General features: G+C 41.2%; 1 protein-coding gene across 2 annotated transcripts in view; it reads right to left on the reverse strand.

Annotated features, from left to right (window-relative positions):
* Positions 1-21,259, reverse strand: part of ube2e3 (ubiquitin-conjugating enzyme E2E 3 (UBC4/5 homolog, yeast)) — a 59,116-nt gene extending 37,857 nt beyond the window's left edge. The window contains exons 1-3 of one of the 2 annotated variants that reach the window (XM_024389606.2): positions 21,114-21,259; positions 19,698-19,917; positions 18,285-18,335 (exon numbers count right to left, since the gene is read on the reverse strand). In XM_024389606.2, coding sequence (XP_024245374.1) covers positions 18,285-18,335; positions 19,698-19,906 — 260 coding nt within the window. In that variant the 5' untranslated portion in view covers positions 19,907-19,917; positions 21,114-21,259. Of the gene's footprint in view, positions 1-18,284; positions 18,336-19,697; positions 19,918-20,919; positions 21,071-21,113 lie in introns of those variants that run through there. The other variant, XM_024389607.2, reaches the window with a different exon arrangement.
* Between the last annotated feature and the right edge of the window lie 1,473 nt (positions 21,260-22,732).

Genomic DNA, 22,732 nt, shown 5'->3' on the forward strand with positions numbered 1-22,732 from the left:
GATGAATCACTACTGATGAGTTATTGCCTTTGTGTATGTGTGTGTGTGTGTGTGTGTGTGTGTGTGTGTGTGTGTGTGTGTGTGTGTGTGTGTGTGTGTGTGTGTGTGTGTGTGTGTGCCTGACTGTGTTTTCCCAAGTGTGTGTGTGTATGCACTGGTGCGTGCTTGTGTGTGTGTGTTTGTGTGCGTGTAAGAACTATCTCTGCTAAGACTTGTTGCTAAGAGATCTGCCAAGACTTTTAATTGTGGATTATGACAAGGCAGACAGCCATTAAAGAGAGCAGCCCTATTCACTTCATCCTGCTATGATACAAAAAGAGAGAGAGAAAGAGAGAGAGAGAGAGAGAGAGAGAGAGAGAGGGGCACTTCAAAACAGTGTTCTGTTTGAGGCCTGACACGGATGTTGACACGAATGAAATGTTTCTTGTTGTGTTTATAAAGTCGTAATTCAAATCCACATTCAACAATGAACGTGGAGGACAACCCACACTTGTGTATCCTGTAACAGCTCTGCTCTCCTCTCGACCTCATCAAGTTCATGAACATCTAAGAAGATACCTATTCATTTGAACTTGTTACACCTCCATGAACACGTTTTTAATCAGTAAACATGCCATAACATTGCTGTTTCTGACAGATGCTAAGTCATTTTCAACATGATTCAAACCTGGCTATATTCTTCATAGAAAATAGACACAAAAACATGAACGGAATAGTCTGGACAAGGTACTGTATCTGTCGTGTCCCTGTGATGCTGTTCTGTGAGACAGTCTTCTGACTCATAAGATATTGGTAGAATCATATGTGCCATGAATTCTTCACAGGGAAACAGCACACAGAAAATACACATCATGAAAACAAGGAGAGGGAGCGAGTATCCAAACCAGCGTTGTCAAACAATAGAAATTACAGATAAACAGAATGTCTCTAGGTTGGATGAGCATAGTGCACAGTGAGCATGTCATACAAGACAAACTACTGGTGATGATGCACAACAACACCACCACATCCCAGGTCTATTGACAGGTACACAGTGATGAGACAGACGCGGCCCACAGGCCGGCTTCCCTACTGGGGCTCCGTGATTAGATTCAGCTAGCTCAGCATCAGCCGGGCCAGGGGCAGAGAGGAGACTACGTTCCAAATGGCATCCTAGTCCCTATATAGTGAATCATCACACAACCTATGGGTCCTGGTCAAAAGTAGTGCACTACATAGGGAATAGGGTGCTATTTGGGACTCTGACATGGAGGCTTGGAGGAGGAAAAGAGAAATGCTAATGTAGGAAACGGGCAGGCTTCACTGACAACAACAAGTGCCTGATGTGGAGAGCGGCTCGTTGATAGGCCACTTTGAAAACAGGATGAGCTCTTTTGTCTGATTCAAAGGGAGCCAGGCAGTAAAAAAAAAACGGTTAGCCCAATTGGACTAGCGTGTTGTGTAGCTGGTCTTCCCTTTGTGTGTGTGTATGTGTGTGTGTCGAGGAGAAGGGCAGCTGGCCTATGGGTCTGTAGGGTCTGGTCTCTTTTGTCCCGGAGATGTAATGAGATGAGACTCCCTCTCTGGGACCCTTGGCTTTCTATTGTCACCACTACCCGGGCTGCGGCTGGTGTGAAACTGAGTGGTGTGGCCTTGTGCTCTCAGTGTTACAGTAAGGAGCTAGATCTGCGTTTTAAATGTCACCTTATTCCCTATAAAGCGTCTCAGAGTAGGAATGCTGATCTGGGATCAGGTTCTACCCGTCTATATAATCTTATTCATTATGATCTAAAATGAAAAACTGTATCCTGGATCAGCATTCCTAGCTAGCACTCTGTGTGAATACGGACCATGATTGCAAAGGAAAAACACTCAAAAGTGGAAAAGTGAACCACCCACAACTCAGCAACAGAACAGTTGTATGCTGAGTGGCCTGGCCTTTAACCCAAAACGAATAGACTAACGAGGTTAGGTCTCCATGAAATCAGCAGAGAAGGAGGAGAGCGATTGCAAAAGGAAAACAATATCTTGCTGGACAAGAATCCTGGCTTGTCCTTGAATGAAAAAGAGACAAAGCCACAAATAGCTGGAGGTGGGGAAAAATAACAGCGATCACAAAGAAATGAGACCTTTATTCTTCCGATCCCTCACCTAGTAGCATTGTGACATGAGGGGGTACTGTTGTTATCTCATGCTACATATTGTTATCTCATGCTACATGTTGTTATCTCATGCTACATATTGTTATCTCATGCTACATGTGTGCATTCGTTTGTTTGTGTGTGTGTTATCTGAGGTCTAGGCCAAACGGCCGTGGCATGAAAAGGTTTCTGTTCTCTGTGTTATCAGGCCTGAGTGATGGGCTCCTAGCATAGAAGGGGGGAGGGGATCATACTGGGACAGCCAGCCCACTCAGGAGACACTGTAGAGGGGGAAGGGTGAGGAACAGCCAGCCCAGAGCCCACTCCTGAGACATTGGATTTAGACAGAGCAAAGAGCCAGCAGCCTAGCACATTACATTATGACATTATGACATACCTGGGATTTAAAGTTGGATTTACATTAGTAAAATATGTGTAGTGAGATCTATCTCTTCAAAGTCAGATTTGCAACTTTCTATTTACACTAGGCTTGGACATGGTGTAGCTAAAGCCACATTCCTGCTTCATGTTTGAGTGCAGCTATTGGAATACCGTAAATACCATAGTATATAGAAAAACAAAATAAGATAACAATTCCAGCTATACAGGAGCTTCTTATCTTATTTTTTTGTTTGTTTGTTTAACTTTTAACCCTTTTTTTCTCCAATTTTGTGATATCCAATTGGTAGTTACAGTCTTGTTCCATCGCTGCAACTCCCCTACGGACTCAGGAGAGTCGAGAGCTATGAGTACTCTGAAACACAACCCCGCCAAGCCGCACTGCTTCTTGACACACTGCTCGCTTAACCCGGAAGCCAGCCTTACCAATGGAAACACTGTTCAGCTGGCGACCACCGTCAGCTTGCAGGCGCCCGGCTTGCCACAAGGAGTCGCTAGACTGAGAAGATCACTAGCCGGCTTCCACCCGGTTACGCAACCCTGCACCTTAAGAGGCTGCTGCCCCATATACATAGACTTCGAATCACTGGCCACTTTAATAATGGAACAATAGTCACTTTAATAATGTTTACATACTGCTTTACTCATCTCATATGTATATAATGTATTCTATTCTACTGTATTTTAGTCAATGCCACTCCGACACCGCTCAATCTAACATTTATATATTTCTGAATTCCATTATTTTACTTTTAGATTTGTGTGTATTGTTGTGAATCATTTTTTGACACTACTGCACTTTTGGAGCTAGGAACACAAGCATTTCGCTACACCCGCAATACTATCTGTTAAATATGTGTATGTGACCAATAAAATGTTATTTGATTTTAGAAAACTATGGCACAAGGAAATATGTTGATATATTTTTAAAGCCTTTCATTTTAAATTTGGCAAATTACTGGTATTAAGTTAAGTTAATTAAGGTCATTCTTGCAGGGACATGTGGTGTGGGAGAGCCATTGTCTTTACATTATACCACTCAGAGGGGGGTATGTGTTGTAGATGTCTCCCACACTACCTCCGGAGTTAGGCGGGGAGATATCTCTTAAATCTAGATTTAAATCTACATCTGTCTCTTTAAGATGGCCGCATGCTTCGTGCATATATTATGACGACAATTAGAGATTTTCGTTTTCGTTTTAGGCAACTATTTTTCATCGGTTCGTGCACACAAATAACAGTCATTGGTCAACAGTAGGGATTCATGAAGTGTTTGTTGTCATTCAACAAGAGACGGCTCGTTTTCATGCACATTGTTTTACTTGAGAAATATTACACCAAACTTAGATGTAAAATTGTGTGACTAAGATCTCCCCAGCAAAACCGTCAAAATTAATGACAAATTTCTTGAGTTATCTTAGATTTATTCTGACTACTTTGAGGAAGTGTATACTGGCTACGGTGTCTCAAAACGGACACACTATTGGCACCTTTTCTTGTTTTTCAAGCGAAGGTCTTTTAAGGGAGTATGCAAGCACACTCATTCGGTTCACCTAGCCAGCCGAACCGAAGAATGCAGCCTTTACACTACACACGTATCTCTCCTGGACCTAGTTTGTAGTGTAGTGTAAAGAGGCCCTAAGGCCACAGACACAAAGTCAAAATTATGTCTAAACCCCTTTTATTTCTACAATAAACCTAACCCTAACCTTAACTCTAACCTTAACAACACTGCTAACCCTATGCCCACCATAAACCTTAAATTAAAACCAAAAAGCTAATTTCTGATTTCTGATTTAGCCAATTTTGACTTTGTGGCTGTGGAATCTAGTGGAAACCGGATTTAAGGGCGGGGGAGGACAAGCATGACACAGAGATAAAGAATCATTATCTACATTTACCATATCTGGAGGAATTGAAGCAGGACTGGCTTCACATAACATCCAAGGCAGAGAACCCTCTCTAAGTAGTTAGAATCTCTCTTGGCTGCCTTTTATAAAAACCCAGGCTTTCATATTCCATTCCCCAAACAGCAATCAGGAATCATTCTTTCATATTATTCACAGGTTAGACACTCTAGTCTTTTTGTAAGCCTATAAAACAAGTTGTTGTAATGCAGTAACATTAACAAGAGAGGAGAGGTTGCTGCACTAAGTGGTGAGCTAAATAATGTGGATTGGTGTAGCCTAGTGGTTCAGAGCATTGGGCCAGTAACTGAAAGGTTGCTGGTTTGAATCCCTGAGCTGACAAGTTGAAAAAGTTGCTGATGTGCCCTTGACCAAGGCACTTAGTCCTAGTTTCTCTGAATAAGAGCATCTGCTAAATGACTTAATTATAATGGGTTTCCACTGTTGATAAATCCATGAGAGGGAGTGTGCAAGTGGATCTGCAGGATGCAGCTTTTAGTCAGGCCCAGATTACAGGACATTCTCCGGGGCTCAGTTTTTCAAAAGTTATTCAGACGTCGTCTTTTGAATAGGATTAAATGCATATAAATAGAATTAATAGAATGGACGAATCATTGACTTGAATGGGGACTCCCGTTCAATTCATTCTATTTCTATGCATTTAATCCTATCCGATAGCCGAAATCTGGGTAAATAGACCACTTTTGAAAGACTAGGACCAGAAGGTCAGACTGTAATCTAAAACACCCTCGTCCCCCTGTGAGACAAGCTAAGTGTAATTAATTCACAAATGACCGAATGCATTAATCAGAAGCATGGCAAGGCTCCACACAGGTGATCTTAATACACTGAATGAATCACTCAGAACAGAGGCAACAAACACAACACAGCACATTTCAATAACACATCAAGTGTGTGAGAATGGATGTGGGAGGTGGGGAAACTGGGAAACTGTTCATGCATCTCCGACTGATAACAGATCAATAGCGGTTTGGCGCCTGTTGTTTCCTATATAGAGGTGTGGGAAGGGGCAGACTGATGGGGCACAGGGGACAGGGAGCGTGTGTGAACTGTATGTGCGTGTAGGGTGGTGTCTGTTGGGTCATTTTCTGCCAAACCAAACCCCAGTGAGACTCTGACAGGGTAGGCTCAGCCAGATAAATACTTGTATGTCATCTCAGGAGTAAATGTGTGTTTGAAAGGCAGCCAGCACAGAAGGAAGTTAGAAAGACTACAGAGAGGAAGAGCCAGGACTGGAGTGGACAGCGGTTTTACCTTAGGAAAAGACTGCAGGTACTGTCAGATAATAATACACTTTTATACAACGGGTGGATCTAATCCTGAATGCTGATTAGTTAAATCCGCATTCCAGCCGGTGTCTATTCCACTCTATTCCAATCTATGACGATAAAATGCCTATTTACTCTGTTCCATCTGACTGCGCAATCCACTGTCTCGTCAACCCAGCCAGGCAATTTATAAACTTGATCTCCACTATAAAAAGCATCTAGACATTATCTCACATTTATTTTAGACTAAAATTTAGTTTTCATCAACAGAGATTTGTATTAACTTGCTGTCTGTCTCTCCGACATTTGCAACATTGTTTCAATATTCAAATTCGATCTCCTGCTTTCCCATAGTAATGCATGTGTCGGGAGTTGGGATATAAACAAAGAACTATCAATAGAAAACAGGCAAAACAAAACAAAATGCAGCTAGTTTGCAATCTTTCCAGCTTCAGTTTGAAGTGATTGTGTTAGCTGTGTCCAAATGAATGTCACTAGAAAACAGCTTAAACAAATGCAAATGCAGCTACTTTGCTGTTATTCTGGCTGTTTGACATGACTAAGTTAGCCGTAGTTGGCAAACTAGCAAGCAAGAGATAAAAACGTTACAAGCCAGTATGGCAATGAAACATTTACAACAAACAACTGGGTCTCGTCTATAGATACAGAACAAAAAGACTGAATGACTGGGTCGCGTCTCTGGCAAACGAACCGATAGAACGAACGACCAGCCAGCTTGGGTAGCAACCCTAGATTTCTGTCTGGACTATATCTTGTAGAAGGATGAAATAGTATGAATAAATTAATACTATTTTAATTAAAATACAGTGCATTCAGAAAGTATTCAGACCCCTAGACTTTTTCCACATTTTGTTACGTTACAGCCTTTTCCAAAAAGTATTAAATAAACAATTTTCCTCATCAATCTACACAAAATACCCCATAATGACAAAGCGGGAACAGATTTTTTTTGCAAAACTGAAATACCTTATTTACGTAACTATTCACACCCTTTGCTATGAGACTCGACATTGAGCTCAGGTGCATCCTGTTTCCATTGATCATCCTTTAGATGTTTCTACAACTTGATAGGTGTCCACCTGTGGTAAGTTCAATTGATTGGACATAATTTGGAAAGGCACGCACCTGTCTATATAAGTTCCCAAAGTTGACAGTGCATGAAACCAAGCCATGAGGTCGAAGGAATTGTAAGTAGAGCTCCGAAACAGGATTGTGTTGAGGCACAGATCAGAATGGTACCAAAAAATCTCTGCAGCATTGAAGGTTCCCAAGAACACTGTGGCCTCCATCATTCTTAAATGGAAGAAGTTTGGAACCACCAAGACTCTTCCTAGAGCTGGCCGCACGGTCAAACTGATACATCTTGGTGGAAGAGCCTTGGTGCTTCTACACCTGCATTGCTTGCTGTTTGGGGTTTTAGGCTGGGTTTCTGTACAGCACTTTGAAATATCAGCTGATGAAAGAAGGGCTATATAAATAAATACATTTGATTTGATTTGGTCAGGGAGTTGACTAAGAACCCGATGGTCCCTCTTGACAGAGCTCCAGAGTTCCTCTGTGGAGATGGGAGAACCTTCCAGAAGAATAACCATCTCTGCAGCACTCCACCAACCAGGCCTTTATGGTATAGTGGCCAGACGGAAGCCACTCGTCAGTATAAGGAACATAACAGCCCGCTTTGAATTATATATATTTTTTTAACCTATACTTAAATATGCAAGTCAGTTAAAAGAACAAATTCTTATTTACAATGATGGCCTACCCCAGATGACGCTGGGCCAACTGTGCGCCACCCTATGGGACTCCCAATCACAGCCGGATTTGATCCAGGGACTGTAGTGAAGCCTCTTGCACTGAGATGCAGTGCCTAAGAACGCTGCGCCACTCGGGAGCTTAGAATTTGCCAAAAGGCACCAAAAGACTCTCAGACCATGAGGAACAAGATTCTCTGGTCTGATGAAACCAAGATTGAACTCTTTGGCCTGAATGCCAAGTGACACGTCTGGAGGAAACCTGGCAACGGTGAAGCGTGGTGGTGGCAGCATTATGATGTGGCAATGTTTTTCAGCAGCAGGGACTGGGAGACTAGTCAGGATAGAGGGAAAGATGAACAGAGCAAAGTACAGAAAGATCCTTGATGAAAACCTGTTCCAGAGCGCTCAGAACCTCAGACTGGGGCAAAGGTTCCCCTTCCAACAGGACAACGACCCTAAGTGCACAGCAAAGACGACACAGAAGTGGCTTAAGGACAAGTCTCTGAATGTCCTTAAGTGGCCCTGCCAGATCATCTCTGGAGAGACATGAAAATAGCTGTGCTGACAGAGCTTCAGAGGATCTGCAGAGAAGAACAGGAGAAACTCCCCAAATACAGGTGTGAGCTTGTCGTGTCATACCCAAGAAAACTTCATAAACAAGAAAACTCAAGGCTGTAATAGCTGCCAAATATGCTTCAACATAGTACTGAGTAAAGGGTCTGAATACTTATGTAAATGTATTTTTATTTTTTGCTCAAATAAAAAACGTTTTTTTCTTCGTCATTATGGGGTATTGTGTGTAGATTGATGTAAACATGTCATCCATTTTAGAATAAGGCTGTAATTTAACAAAATGTGGAAAAAGTAAAGGGGTCTGAATACTTTCCGAATGTAAATCATTATATGAATATGTTGGTAACCTGTTGTATAAAAGTGATAATGCCCTCGAAGCCGGTGTTTGGAGGATATATTGGCACGGTCTGCCGGCCTTCAACATCGTCTCGGGCATTATAACTTAAATAACGCATGGCACTTAGTTTCTATTCAAAGCCACTTACAGTACGGTGAGTGCATGTGATTTTTAGCATGTGTATACGATCCCAATGGGAATTTAACCCACGACACCACACAAGATCACAGGTATAGTGTTATGACAAGACAGAATAACCTTCTTAGCAGTCTTAGGAGTGAAGGGGGGAGGGAGGAGAGTGAAGGGGGGAGTGAAAGGGGGTAGAGTGGAGTGAAGGAGTGAGGAGGGGGCCTACATGTACTGTGGCTTACATGTACATGGAAACAATGTTTCACTGGCTGACCCGTCAGTAATGCAGGGTAGAATGTCCAAGGCGCTCACTACAGCTGAGAAAGTAACAGGGCAGATAACAGCCAGCAGCATGACTATCAACTAATTCTTATTCATATCAGACATGGGCATCAAACCTTAATGACAAGTTCCAGCCTAGAGCTTTCTTTAAACATTTCTTGGAGGTGGATCATCTTGGATGAACAGGACAATGGTAGCAGCATCATATTTCTTCATAGTCCACTCTAAATGCACTGCTTCATCTAGGTGTAATAATGACAAGAGAAATAGAATACTTGTCTATGTTGAGGGGTATGAGTTTCTCTGGTTGACTATGGTCTATATACTTTGAAAAAAAGTTGCTATCTAGAATCTAAAAGGGTTCTTTGGTTGTGCCCATAGGAGAACCCTTTGAAGAACAGTTTTTGGTTCCAGGTGGAACCCTTTCAGTTCCAGGTGCATGGAACCTAAAATAGTTCTACCTGGAATGAAAAAGGGCTCTACCTGGAACCAAAAACGTCTGTCCTATGGCGAAACCCATTGGAAACCTTTTTTTCTTTAAGCTTGTAGCATACACACTAACAATACTTCTTCCCCTGATCTCTTTCTGAACTACAGTAGGCTAAATGCAAAGCAGATCACCAATCACACAACTCATTTACCAATTACATACAAACTAGATTGTATGAATAAATAAATGGAACATGGATAAATAAGAGTAAGCTTTTTCATAATTTTGATAATATCCCTAAATTATTCTTCAACAGTATCCCTCTGGAAACCAGATGATGAAAAGGATTGATGTTTTCCACCTGCTGTTTCCTAATAAGAAGAGAGCTAGGGATGGACAGATGGTGAAATCTACCCCGCCATGCAGAATTAACAATCAATACACAAGACAAGCAAACAACAAGAACAGCTCCAACGTATACGTGGACCGAAAGTTGGGAATTTGAACCACACAATTGTATCTTTAACAAAATCATTTCAATTACTATGTATCCTTTATTTTACCAGGGAAGTCATATTGGGATTGACATGCACTTTTCCAGTGAGCCCTGACTGGATATGCAGGGCAGACATAGATGGTTCAATCCATGTTCTAGTGCTGTTGATGGTTGCTTTTTAAAGTCAGGTGTCTTTAATACTGTATTATAAACCCTGTAGTGTAATAACCTATTTCACCTCCATCTAGGCCTACCTGTCTACACATCTTTATATTCAAAATTGCAATGTTAACAACTGACCATAATACAGTCACAAAACCACTACTTTCACACTCTGGGCTTCCCTCCCTCATAAAGAGGAATCTGATAACGATGCATAAAAAGGAGATTGAATATGCTGCCCCCGAACCCCTCTCTCCCATTCCCCCTCCCTCCTTCTCTCTCTCTCTCGCTCGCTTCCTCTAACACCTCTCTCTCTCTTTCTCTGCAAATGTATTGATTAGTAGTGTGGCGCTGACATGTAAATCGGACGATTTAAGGGCTACTGACCAATTCTGCTGTTGTGTGTGTTTCTGATCTTTTATTGTACATAATGTTTCCGCCATTGTTTTCTATGACTGAAAAGAGCTTCTGGACATCAGAACAGCGACCACTAACCTCGATTTAGTTGAAGAATTCTACTTCAATGACTCGGCCGCGCAGGCCATACTGCTCATCTGGGACCAGCCCCTAATCCACGACACGCGGAAGAGGAAAAAACGGAGCTATAGAGGCCGACATGGGGGCAGCCTGATGAAACTACGGAGGAGAGTAAATAAACCTCCTCTACCCTCTGTTCTATTGGCGAATGTGCAATCATTGGAGAACAAACTAGAAGAGCGCAGTTCGAGATTATGCTTCACAGAGTCGTGGCTGAACGAGGACAGAGCGGCAGCGTCTTGTAAACTCAAGGGCGGGGGTGTATGTATTTTTGTTAACAACAGCTGGTGCACGATCTCTAATATTAAGGAAGTGTCGAGGTATTGAATGCAAAACTTAGAATATTGCATGATAAGCTGTAGACCATACTATTTACCAAGAGAGTTTTTAGTTTTTAGTAGCTGTCTACTTACCACCACAAATCGATACTTTCACTAAGACTGCACTCAACAAGCTAAATAGGGCCATAAACCGACAAGAACATGCTCATCAGAGGTAGCACTCCTAGTGGCCAGTGATTTTAATGCAGGAAAATTGAAATCGGTTTTACCTCATTTCTACCAGCATGTCACCTGTGCAACTTGAGGGAAACAAACTTTAGATGACCTTTACTCCACACAAAGAGACGCATACAAAGCTCTCCCTCGCCCTCCATTTGGGAAAACTGACCATAACTAGACCCTCCTGATTCCGGCTTACAAGCAAAAACTCAAACAGGAAGTACACTCTAAGAACAAAGGGTTATTCGGCTATCCCCATAGGATAACCCTTTTTGGTTCCTGGTAGAACCCTTTTTGTCACCAGATAGAACTATTTGGGGTTCTATGTAGAACCCTTTAGGGAAGGGGTTCCACCTGGAACCAAAGCGGTTCTATTTGAAACCAAAAGGGGTTCTTCAAAGGGTTCTCCTATGAGGATAGCCAAAGAACCCATTTAGGTTCTAGACATTTTTGTTCTGTGTACCAGTGACACGCTCAATTCGGAAGTGGTCCAATGAAGCGGATGTAAAGTTACAGGACTGTTTTGCTATTCATCCGATGGCATTGAGGAGTTCAACACGTCAATCCCCAGCTTCATTAATAAGTGCATCGACGACGTCATCCCCATAGTGACCATTATACATATCACAACCAGAAGCAACGGATTAAAGGCAATATCCACACTGAGCTAAAGGCTAGAGCTGACACTTTCAAGGAAAGGGACACTAATCCAGACACTTGTGAAAAATCCTGCTTCGCCCTCTGACGAACCATCAAACAGGCAAAGCGTCAATACAGGACTAAGATCAAATCCTACTACGCCGGCTCTGACTCTTGTCGGGTGTGGCAGGGCTTGAAAACTATCACAGATTGCAAAGGAAAACCCAGCCACGAGCTGCCTAGTAACACGAGCCTAGACGAGTTAAATGCCTTCTATGCTCACTTCGAGGCAAGCAACACTGAACAATGTGTGAGAGCACCAGCTGTTTCGGACGACTATGTGATCACGCTCTCTGTAGCCGATGTGAGTAAAACCTTTAAACAGGTTAACAGACAGATTACCAGGACGTGTACTCAGAGCATGCGCTGACCAGCTGGCAAGTGTCTTCACTGACATTTTCAAGCTCTCCCTGACCCAGTTTGTAATACCTACACTCTTAGAAAAAAGGGTTACAAAAGGTTTTTTTTCTGAGGGATAGGTTTCTACCAAGAACCATTTTGATCAGAATAACTGCTTTTTGGAAGACACAGGTTCTTTGTAAGGCAACGGGTTCTACCTAGAACCTTTAACATCCTAAGAACCGTTTTTGGAAGAAAGGGTTCTTTGATGATTCTTTGGAAGACAAGAAGCCTTCTACATAGAACCATATATCATATTTCCCAGCATTCTCTATTGTTTGTTTTACTATAATATCTGTATTGTGCATGTATATTGACTGGATGATATTGACTGGATGACATTTTATGCTACACAAAGATAAATAACATACAGTTTTCTAAACTAATCCAACTGTTAATGACTGGATTTATTGCACCTGTTTCAGAGATGATTATTCCAGTTTAGATGATTGAGGTAGTCTCAGTATTCAAATCTTCCTTACCGTGGCAGTCTTTCTGAATGCAGGTTGCGGGTGATTAAAACATTCCATTTGTTGGATATCGTAACTGGGTGGATTCCAATAGGAATTACACAGCACTTTGCAAGCCACTATTATGTGACTTGCAGGCCTGGTGTGACCTGTAAACCAGGATATTTCTAACACCCCTGTGTTAGGGTATAACCTGTCCCTCAAAGAAAGGTCTTATGCTATATGTAATTACATTTTAAATGATAATAAGGCTGGTGGAACCGTTCATAGAGGGTTCTAGGGAGAACACTCCAAAGATAAAATGGTTCTAACACCATCATTAAGTTTGCCAACGACACGACGATGTCAGGTCTGATCACCGATGACGATGAGACAGCCTACAGGGTGGTGCCAAGACAACAACCTCTCCCTCAACGTCAGTACGCCAAAAGAGCTGATTGTGGACTAGAGGTCAACCGATTATGCTTTTTCAGCTCCGATACTGATACCGATTATTGGAGGACATAAAAAGATGATACCGATTTATCGGACGATTTTTATATATTTTATATATATTTGTAATAATGACAATTACAACAATACTGAAATAACACTCTTATTTTAACTTAATATTATACATGAATAAAATCAATTTAGTCTCAAATAAATAATGACACATGTTCAATTTGGTTTAAATAATGCCAAAACAGTTTTAGGTTGTAGTTTTAGGTTGTAGTTATTATAGGAATTTATAGGACTATTTCTCTCTATACCATTTGTATTTCATATACCTTTGACTATTGGATGTTCTTATAAGCACTATAGGTTTGCCAGCCTAATCTCGGGAGTTGATATGCTTGAAGTCATAAACAGCGCTGTGCTTCAAGCATTGCGAAGAGCTGCTGGCAAATGCAGGAAAGTGCTGTTTGAATGAATGCTTATGAGCCTGCTACTGCTACATGTGTACTCAACTAGTGATTATGTTAAGATGTATTGTTTTTTATAAGATAAGTTTAATGCTAGATACCAACTTACCTTGGCTCCATGCTGCACTGGTGTAACAGGTGGTCAGCCTGCCGTGCAGTTTCCTCGTGGAATGCAATGTAATCGGCCATAATCGGCATCCAAAAATGCCGATTACCGATTGTTATGAAAACTTGAAATCGGCCCTAATTAATCGGCCATCCACATTAATGTAGAAACATATTTTATTCTTATTTACAATAAAAGTGACTCCAAAATGACACAATATAATATTTACCATTAATATCTATTGGGCACAAAATGATCTGGATCACAACCAAAACAAACAAAGCAAATACATCCTACAAATCCTACAAATGTGTAGTCACAAGCTTGATGTAGTCATTGCATGCTATGGGTATGGGACCAAATATGTACATTTTTACTACTTTAACACACATATAAGTGAATTTGTCCCAATACTTTTGTTCCCCTAAAATGGGGGGACTATATACAAAATGTGCTGAAATTTCTAAACAGTTCACCCGATATGTATAAAAATATCCTTAAATTAAAGCTGACAGTCTGCATTTCAATCCCATAGTCGTTGTATCATTTGCTGGAGTACAGAGCCCCAAAAATGTAATAAATTGTCAATACTTTTCGAGCTCACTGTATGTCCTTTGATCATAAATATGTATGTTTATGTGTGGTCTGACAAGCAATATTAGTGTTTCTCAGTGGGGAAATATTGGATGATATTGGACGGTAATATACGGTATGTCTGCATTACTATACAATATTATCAGCATAAACAGGGACCAGGATATCCCTCATCCATCAGGTATAATAAGTATTTGGGTTAATGATTAATAAAATATAATATAAAATGTTTATTTTTCCTAGAGGGAACGAGTCACTGGCCAATGTGGACTAGCAGAACACAGGCAATGTTTGAATTAATCTGTTTAAGAATGGCATTCAGTCCATTAAGTCTGTATTTCTTAGTGTCAAATTGCAGGTGAGCTTGCACTTAGATTAGTCATTATAATAATTTAATTTGGGGGGTGCTTATATTTGTCCAGTTACACACTTGTGGGTGGACACTTGTACAAGAGTGTAATGGATATGTGTTTCATTGCAAATCCCAACTCCCCCTGAGACACCTGCTGGTAGTGGGGTCATGACCAGGTTCACCATTGTCCAGCGCGCATGGAGCGATTGGGGTTAAGTGCCTTGCTCAAGGGCACAATGACAGATTTGTGTGTGTGGGTATGTGTGCACGTGCGCATGTGTGCATGTGTGTTACTTGATAGTTGATAATGCAACCAAACTGACAACAGTGAACTAGGCTAGGTCAAACAACTGAAACCAGATCCAGGTACTTTTTTTCTTTTCCATGATATGTCCAGGCCAGGCAGTGCTGCTGAAATGTGATGCATTATCATCAAATTAATGTAACATCCCAGGCAGCCTCCAGGTAAACAACGCACTGCGGAGACCGAGTCTGCATCCCAAATGGCACCCTATTCCCTATACAGTAAACAACTTTTGACCAGAGCCTCAAATGTAGTGCACTATATAAGGAATAGGTTGCTATTTGGGATGCAACCAGACTGACTGACTGACTGTCCTACTAATTGAAAGGAAAATCATGAGCCAGGGATGGAGCTGATATATAGGCATTGTGGGGTTATTATCTCCTTCTGCTGAGAACACGCACAGGATCAGGGCCCCCCTGTCCATTTTATGATAGCCATAATGATCTGAAAGGCTAAACTGATCCTACATCAGCACTTCTACTCTGAGAGTGCACAGCGCAGAGCAGAGGATCAGACCATGAAAGGCCATCAAATCCCTGCATTGTCAATGACCATTATCAACGTTGTCTCAGGAATCCCCTAGTCGTGCCGCGGCACGATATCGATCCCCCGATTTTCTATTCAGAAGACACACGGTGTGGGCTGGAGCTCACCAATACCGCATTACCACAACAGGAAGCGGAGGAGGAGCACACATTCACCCACAGACATTAAGCCACATCTTGCTGATCAGTGGTCCATGATCCACGTCCTCACAGGGATACAGTGACCTGAGCTGCATCTTAGTAAGGAAGTCTTGCATGGCGAAGGTTAACTTAACCGATGCATACATGCAACATCAGCTTTTTAGACAACAGAATGTTTGTGCAAAGTAGTTTCTGATAAATGGCTCTTGACTAAAGGTAGCAGAAACTACATCAACGTCTATGACACCACACACTAACTGCTTCCAATTTAAAACCACAAATGTGGAGTCAAAGGAATTCATGTCGAATCTCAGTGTGATATTGTTGCAACATGAATCATATCACATGGCGTCTTAAGAGACGGTCTTTCAAAGGGTCAGTGGGCACGGTGAGGTTTGTTTAACAGGAAATAATTCATGTTTGCAGCCTAATAGAGGGGTGAAGGGGCTAGTCTAAAGAATGCCAAACCCCCCCCTTTAAACCCCGGGTCTAGAGAACAAAACAAAGACCATATGTCATAGTGCTGCTTCATGAATAAATCCTAGAAGGAAAATCCCAGGCCAGGGTCAAAGTCATCAGAGCTAACCGACTTCATGAATGAAACACATATTCGGAGGGATAACTCAAACTCAATGCAATCCAAATCATTTGGTCACTGTGTGTAATTTCTCATTGGTTGTAAACATTAAAAATGCAATAAAAAAACAGTGAAAATACCCTCTGCCGGTATCTGTGCAACACTGGTTTGATTAAAGAATGATTGCCCACCCCAGTAAGCAAAGTATTGTAAAGTTTATCAGGTTGCATGACAGCTATTCAATTACAGGAGACTCAAGACTGGCAAAATGGCATTCAAGAATCTTTACAAACAGACCACAAAAAATACCTCCCAAAAACATGAACAGTAAAAAGAATATAAAGCAAAATTCCTCTGCGGTCATCAAAAACATAAAATCATACATTCACTAATTAAAAATAATTACACTGAATCTGCAGCATCACATCTGTGTTATAAAACACATACCTATGTCAACTCTGTCATTTAAAAAAAAATGTAACCTTTATTTAACTAGGCAAGTCAGTTGAGAACAAATTCTTATTTACAATGACGGCCTACAAGGGCCAAACCCTGATGACGCTGGGCCAATTGTGCGCCACCCTATGGGACTCCCAATCACAGCCGGTTGTGATACAGTCTGGATATAAACACATATCTATGTCAACTCCGATATAAACAAATATCTATGTCAACTCCGTTATAAACACATATCTATGTCAACTCCAATATGAACACATATCTATGTCAACTCCGATATGAACACATATCTATGTCAACTCCGATATAAACACATATCTATGTCAACTCCGATATGAACACATATCTATGTCAACTCCGATATGAACACATATCTATGTCAACTCCGATATAAACACATATCTATGTCAACTCCGTTATAAACACATATCTATGTCAACTCCGATATGAACACATATCTATGTCAACTCCGATATAAACACATATCTATGTCAACTCCGATATAAACACATATCTATGTCAACTCCGATATAAACACATATCTATGTCAACTCCGATATAAACACATATCTATGTCAACTCCGATATGAACACATATCTATGTCAACTCCGATATGAACACATATCTATGTCAACTCCGATATAAACACATATCTATGTCAACTCTGATATGAACACATATCTATGTCAACTCCGATATAAACACATATCTATGTCAACTCCGATATGAACACATATCTATGTCAACTCCGATATAAAAACATATCTATGTCAACTCCGATATGAACACATATCTATGTCAACTCCGATATAAACACATATCTATGTCAACTCTGATATGAACACATATCTATGTCAACTCTGTTATAAACACAAATCTATGTCAACTCCGAAATGAACACATATCTATGTCAACTCTGTTATAAACACAAATCTATGTCAACCCCGTTACAAAAGATGGAATATAAGACAGTCTGCGTAAATGCAGCATCTGTTGCATTATTAAAAACATGACAGTGCAAAGACCATAGCTAAACATAAATGATTTAACACATCAAAAACCACCACACCAGACTTTCCTCTCTGTCTCTTCTTTGAAGCCTAGCATTGAAATAATATAAATGTCCTATTACGACACTATAATAGTAATACAATAAGTAAAAATATATATCTGCAACAGTTTTGTGTGACAGCAGAACACATAAGAGGCAGCCTTAATTAATGCGTCTGCATGCTTCCCAACCGAAACAGTTCGGCAGAGTTTGTGCATATATTATGACTACATTTTGTGGCGTTTTTGTTCGTTTTGGACTTCGGCTAGGGTTTTTACGGCTGTTCGGGTACACAACATTTTTTCTGAAGGCAAGTCGAAGTTCGGAGACGAAGTCCACTCCCCTTCTTCAGTGATTGGTCAACAGTAGAAATTCTTCAATAAAGTCTTTGTTGTCATTCAACGGGGGACGACTTGTTTTCATGCACGTTTTTCATAGAAAAATACTGCACCAAACATGTTAGTTAGATGTCAAATTGCACGACTAAGATCTCTTCGGCAAAAACTGCAAAATTTATGACAGATTCCTTGTGTTATCTCAGATTAATTATGACTATTTTGAGGAAGAGGAATTGTTTTTCAAGCGAATGTCTTTTAAGGGAGGATGCAAGCACACTCCTTCAGTTTGACTAGCACTATTCGGCTAGGCACCAGCCGACCTGAAGCATGCTGACGCCTTTAAGCCTTATCAACAAAAAGAGCATAAACTGAGAATATAAATGAATATGAAATCTTTGCCATACCTGCAGTTAGGTGGTGGATCTAGAGTGATCTCAGCGAGCTCCTTCTGGATTCTGTGGAAGAGAAATGAGACATGTGCTGAAGCTGTGAGAAGAGGGCTGTGAGAGGAGAATGCACAGCACTACACTGGAGGGATGAACAATACACACACTAAAAACACTTTGAAGTCAACAGACTTGTTTCTATCGTGGTCTTTGCTGTCAGAGAGAGAGAGAAATGAGAGAGGAAAAGAGAAGCTGTGAGAAGAGAAGAGAGTTTACAGCTCGAGACTAGAGATTTACACTGCCCTCTACCAGCGATGCTCTAACTGCACGCCCCCCCCCCCTCTCTCTCCGCTCAGCACAGCTAACATGGCTGCTTCCTCTTTGTTCTCCCAGGCAGAACCCGAAGCCCAGAACAGCAAAACTTTCTCTCCTTCGTTGCTCCCTGTCCGTTTACCCCAAAACAACCCTCTCACCCCCAGCACAAAGCTAGCCCCCTCACCTACCATCCCGCCACTCATCCACCCATTCCAGTCACTTTTAGCACAAAATATTTTCTTTTAAAGCTTATATGCAAATGAGGTAGAGAGGGAGAGGGAGGGGGGAGGACCTTGGGTATATTTGACAGGGCCTTTAAACAGAGAGCTGAGTAGAGTGCTGTTACTAAAGCATTATTAACGGTGTGTAAGGGAGAAAAGGGGAGGATTTTGACATACTTGCCACTCAATACATTTGTTTTCTCATCTACTGTTAGTACTTGATACATTTTTTAAGACTATCGTGTAGACAAGTCAGTTTCTTTTTGAAGCTCAGATAAAATTGCATGCAACTGCTTTATATTTATTAGTTGGACGTTAAAGTGATCATTCTCCTCTTACCAACACTAAATATAGTTGCATAGGCCTAATAAGAGGAATAGGACATTTGTCATAAACATATTTTTGACCATTTTCTCCTCAAACTTAGAAACAGTTTTCTACAACCAAACAAACACAGGTTGCAACACAGGAAAGACATCAACTGTGAGCGTGAAAATACCTATTTTACGATACTCAACCATCACAAGTATGTGAACTCAAAACAATTTATCCTCAGATACGCTAAGTTAGATGTGAAGAAGTAATATTAAGTCCTGCTCTGCTCCTGTAGCCTAACTTGACAAACGATGCATATCCAGCGACAATAGACCAATTAACCAAATAAAGGCATTACTATGATAATGTACTTGCATGGCTTTAGTTTTTAACAATCTTATTTGGCACAGGAAAAACAATAATTCAAAAATAAATATCTCTCCTTTGTGTCTCAAAGGATTAAAGCATTATAAATGAACCATAAATCATTCATTAGGCTACTCAGTTGAACAGAAGGATCATGTAGACTACAGTATCCCTGATTGTAAGAATACGGTGATTCTGATAATGAAGACATTACCTTTTAGCACTAGTGGACAACTTGGCGGTAGTCTTGCTGGATAATTTGGTGGGTTTCTTCTGTTGCTGAGGAGGTGTGGGGGGCTGCTGTTTTCTCTCCTCCGCCTCCTCCGGCTCCGGCACCGCCGGGTCTCTCTGGTCCGCATCAGAACTACCACTGCTGGTGCTTGGACTCTCGTCATCTGACCGCCCCTGTCTTTCACTGGACATTTTGATTCCCCCTAAAAACAAAAGACAGAAAAGTTATCAAACTGATCAATGCAATATAGGCTAGCATCTATAGACATATAGCCTTTCACTGGACATATATTTCCCCCATAAAGAAGAAAAGATAGACACTTTTTAATTGGATCTATCAATGGGATACATACATACAGAGAGAGAGATGCTGCTCATCAGACAGGTAGGTTATCATACCTCAACTTTACATAATTCTCTGGACTGGTAGACCCCTATGTGGGTTGGTCTTTGGTTCGTAGCCTACATTAGTATTCATTTCTCAGAGTCGGTGTCCTGCTGTCGACTTACATGGTTGGATGTTGAACATTACCGTCTATTCATCAAAAGTTGTTTATAAACAATAGCTATAGACTATTTATAAATAAAATCCATTAGAGTACTTAATTAAAATTCGTGTCATTTTGAAGGACAAACGATGTTCACGATGTTTCCATAATGGTCACACCACACGCCTATAGCAAGCTAGATGGTTAGATAAGGAGCACCAAATCATTCCATTAGCTCGGTCCAATTGGCTTTGAATAATCCCCCCCACAGAACCGTAACACGAGTGCAAATATTGTTAGGCTACATTATCGCAGCTCATTTGTAGCCTTGTCGTTAATAAAAGCAGGCTCGGATTCAGTCATTGTGACTACTGACTAACGTTACTAGGCTACCTTCGTTTTGTGGTGAGATTCCCGAAGGCTGTATCTGTCAAAAGCCAAGCAATAGGGGAAAACAACACAGAACACTCAAACAGCATACAGTCACCAGCGCACGAATATTGGTTGGGAGAATGCGAATGAAGAGCTGCAGGGAAAACATAATTGCACCTATTTGCAGTAAGGGGGGCTCGCAAGGCATGCAGGCGAGCTAAATAAAACACAGCATGTTTCTCTCACTTTAGGAGAACATTAATCGTATATACCCGACGAATATGAGCATATTGATTATAAGTCATTTGACGCATTCTAAGGAACGATAAATGGTTCGAATCCGACCTTAGAATCCTTTGTAGAACGGAGAGGTTTGTTATGGTAGGAGACACTCCAGTATCAGCATGGTGTACCAACTGATGCATGAAGTCAGTTCCGAGCAAGCTCCCTCTAACACGACAGCGCTGAAAACACCAAATAAGGACGATCTTTCTCCGCCTAACCTAGACTCTCCCGGATCATTGGAGCTTCTTCTTTACCTTTGGCGTGGTCTCGTCTTGATCTGAGACGGGTAGGAGCGTTAAAAATCCGGTGGAAATGGAGCCGGGAAGACGACAAGCTCCGGCCAAGCTGTGGACATTGGAGAATCGGAAGGAAAGGAGATGCTGCAGTACTGGCTTGGAATCCAGGTGGCGCTGGATAGCGAGTGAGTCAATCGTTGCTTTGGGTCCATTGAGTCAAGGGGTTCGTTTTCACTCTCGCTTCCAAATGATGGTCATGGAGCAAACGGCACGAAATCAACTGGCTGTCACTTCTTGCAGTCCTCTGATATTCGTTTGAGTAAGGGAGCACATGTAGGACTATTGTTGTTTTGGAGATTCTAAACAGCAGAGGGGAATTACATAACACAGGTTGGAACGATGCTTGGTATGTTATTATTTACTACAGTTGAATAATTGCCTTGTGAAAGTTTGCTGTGATTTTTGCCTCGACTGCAGCTATTCATGGAACGGGAGAAGGGATACATTGTAAATAAACAAGGCTGTAATAGTATATCTTTGGAAAAAATTGAAAGTTGCCAAATACTTGTCAATTTATTACATATATAGGCCAAAAGCCTAATGTAATTGTGTTCTATCATGGAACATGCATCTATTTTACATGAAATGTTAATAATTAATAGAATATAGTATCATCATAGAATTAATTTAAAATGTTCATCATAATTGGAGAACTGATTTTATTTGAAGTGGCATTTGAATAGGCTACTGTAGGTACAGTTCTATTGACTGTTTACAGCACTTTATCATTGACCCATTCATTCAGAGACAAAGGAAGCACCTATGGTTATCTGTGTGATATAGTAAACTGTTGCTGGGTCTTGAACAGGCTCTGTCTCCAAGGCCAGGTCACACAGTTGTAGTTTGAGTTATGTCAAGGTTGAGGGCAGAAGCATGAAAGAATAGCCAACAACCTCAAACATTGGAATTGATTTGTGAATACCTCTCTGCACTACACACATACACACATTCAAATGAATGCCATGATGACAGCTTGGTTAAACTAAACAAATAAAAGGGGGCTCCAGGGTGTCAGGTGTCAACATGAAGAACGCAGGAGTCAGAAATAAGTCACACACTGTCATGGCAGGCTGGAATGTGCAGTTGTCAGCCTCTCACTCACAGGGAAGAGAGGTGAAATCAGCAAATGTTGCGACTTCCGCAGCTCCCATAGGATGCATGTGCAAACAGGAGGAAGAGCTGCAACTCTTGACACGTGGCAGATAAACAGATAGTTGATTGCTAGAGGGGGAAAACACATTATCAGTGAATGATTTGCTAAGTACATGTCATGCCATTGTAATTACAAGATAGTAGACAAAAATGATACAATTGCTCAGTGTAGGCTTCAGTATCAGCTGCAACACACTTTGATGGCTCCTTCTCAGAATCTTTGATGGCTCCTTCTCAGAATCTGGAGGGGAAATGAGAATGGAAAGATTGTTTGGTTTGGCTGTGTGGCTAGAGTTGGCTAGCGCTCCCCATGTCTCTCTCCCCTGAGAGAGGAGAGGAGAGCAAGTGTCTGACGTCTGGGCCTTATCGTGTGTTACAGCGCACTGACAACAGGGAAAGAAAAGGGAAACAGAGCTGCATGTATT

The sequence above is a fragment of the Oncorhynchus tshawytscha genome, linkage group LG26 (genome assembly GCF_018296145.1).
Source record: "Oncorhynchus tshawytscha isolate Ot180627B linkage group LG26, Otsh_v2.0, whole genome shotgun sequence".
Lineage (NCBI taxonomy): Eukaryota > Metazoa > Chordata > Actinopteri > Salmoniformes > Salmonidae > Oncorhynchus > Oncorhynchus tshawytscha.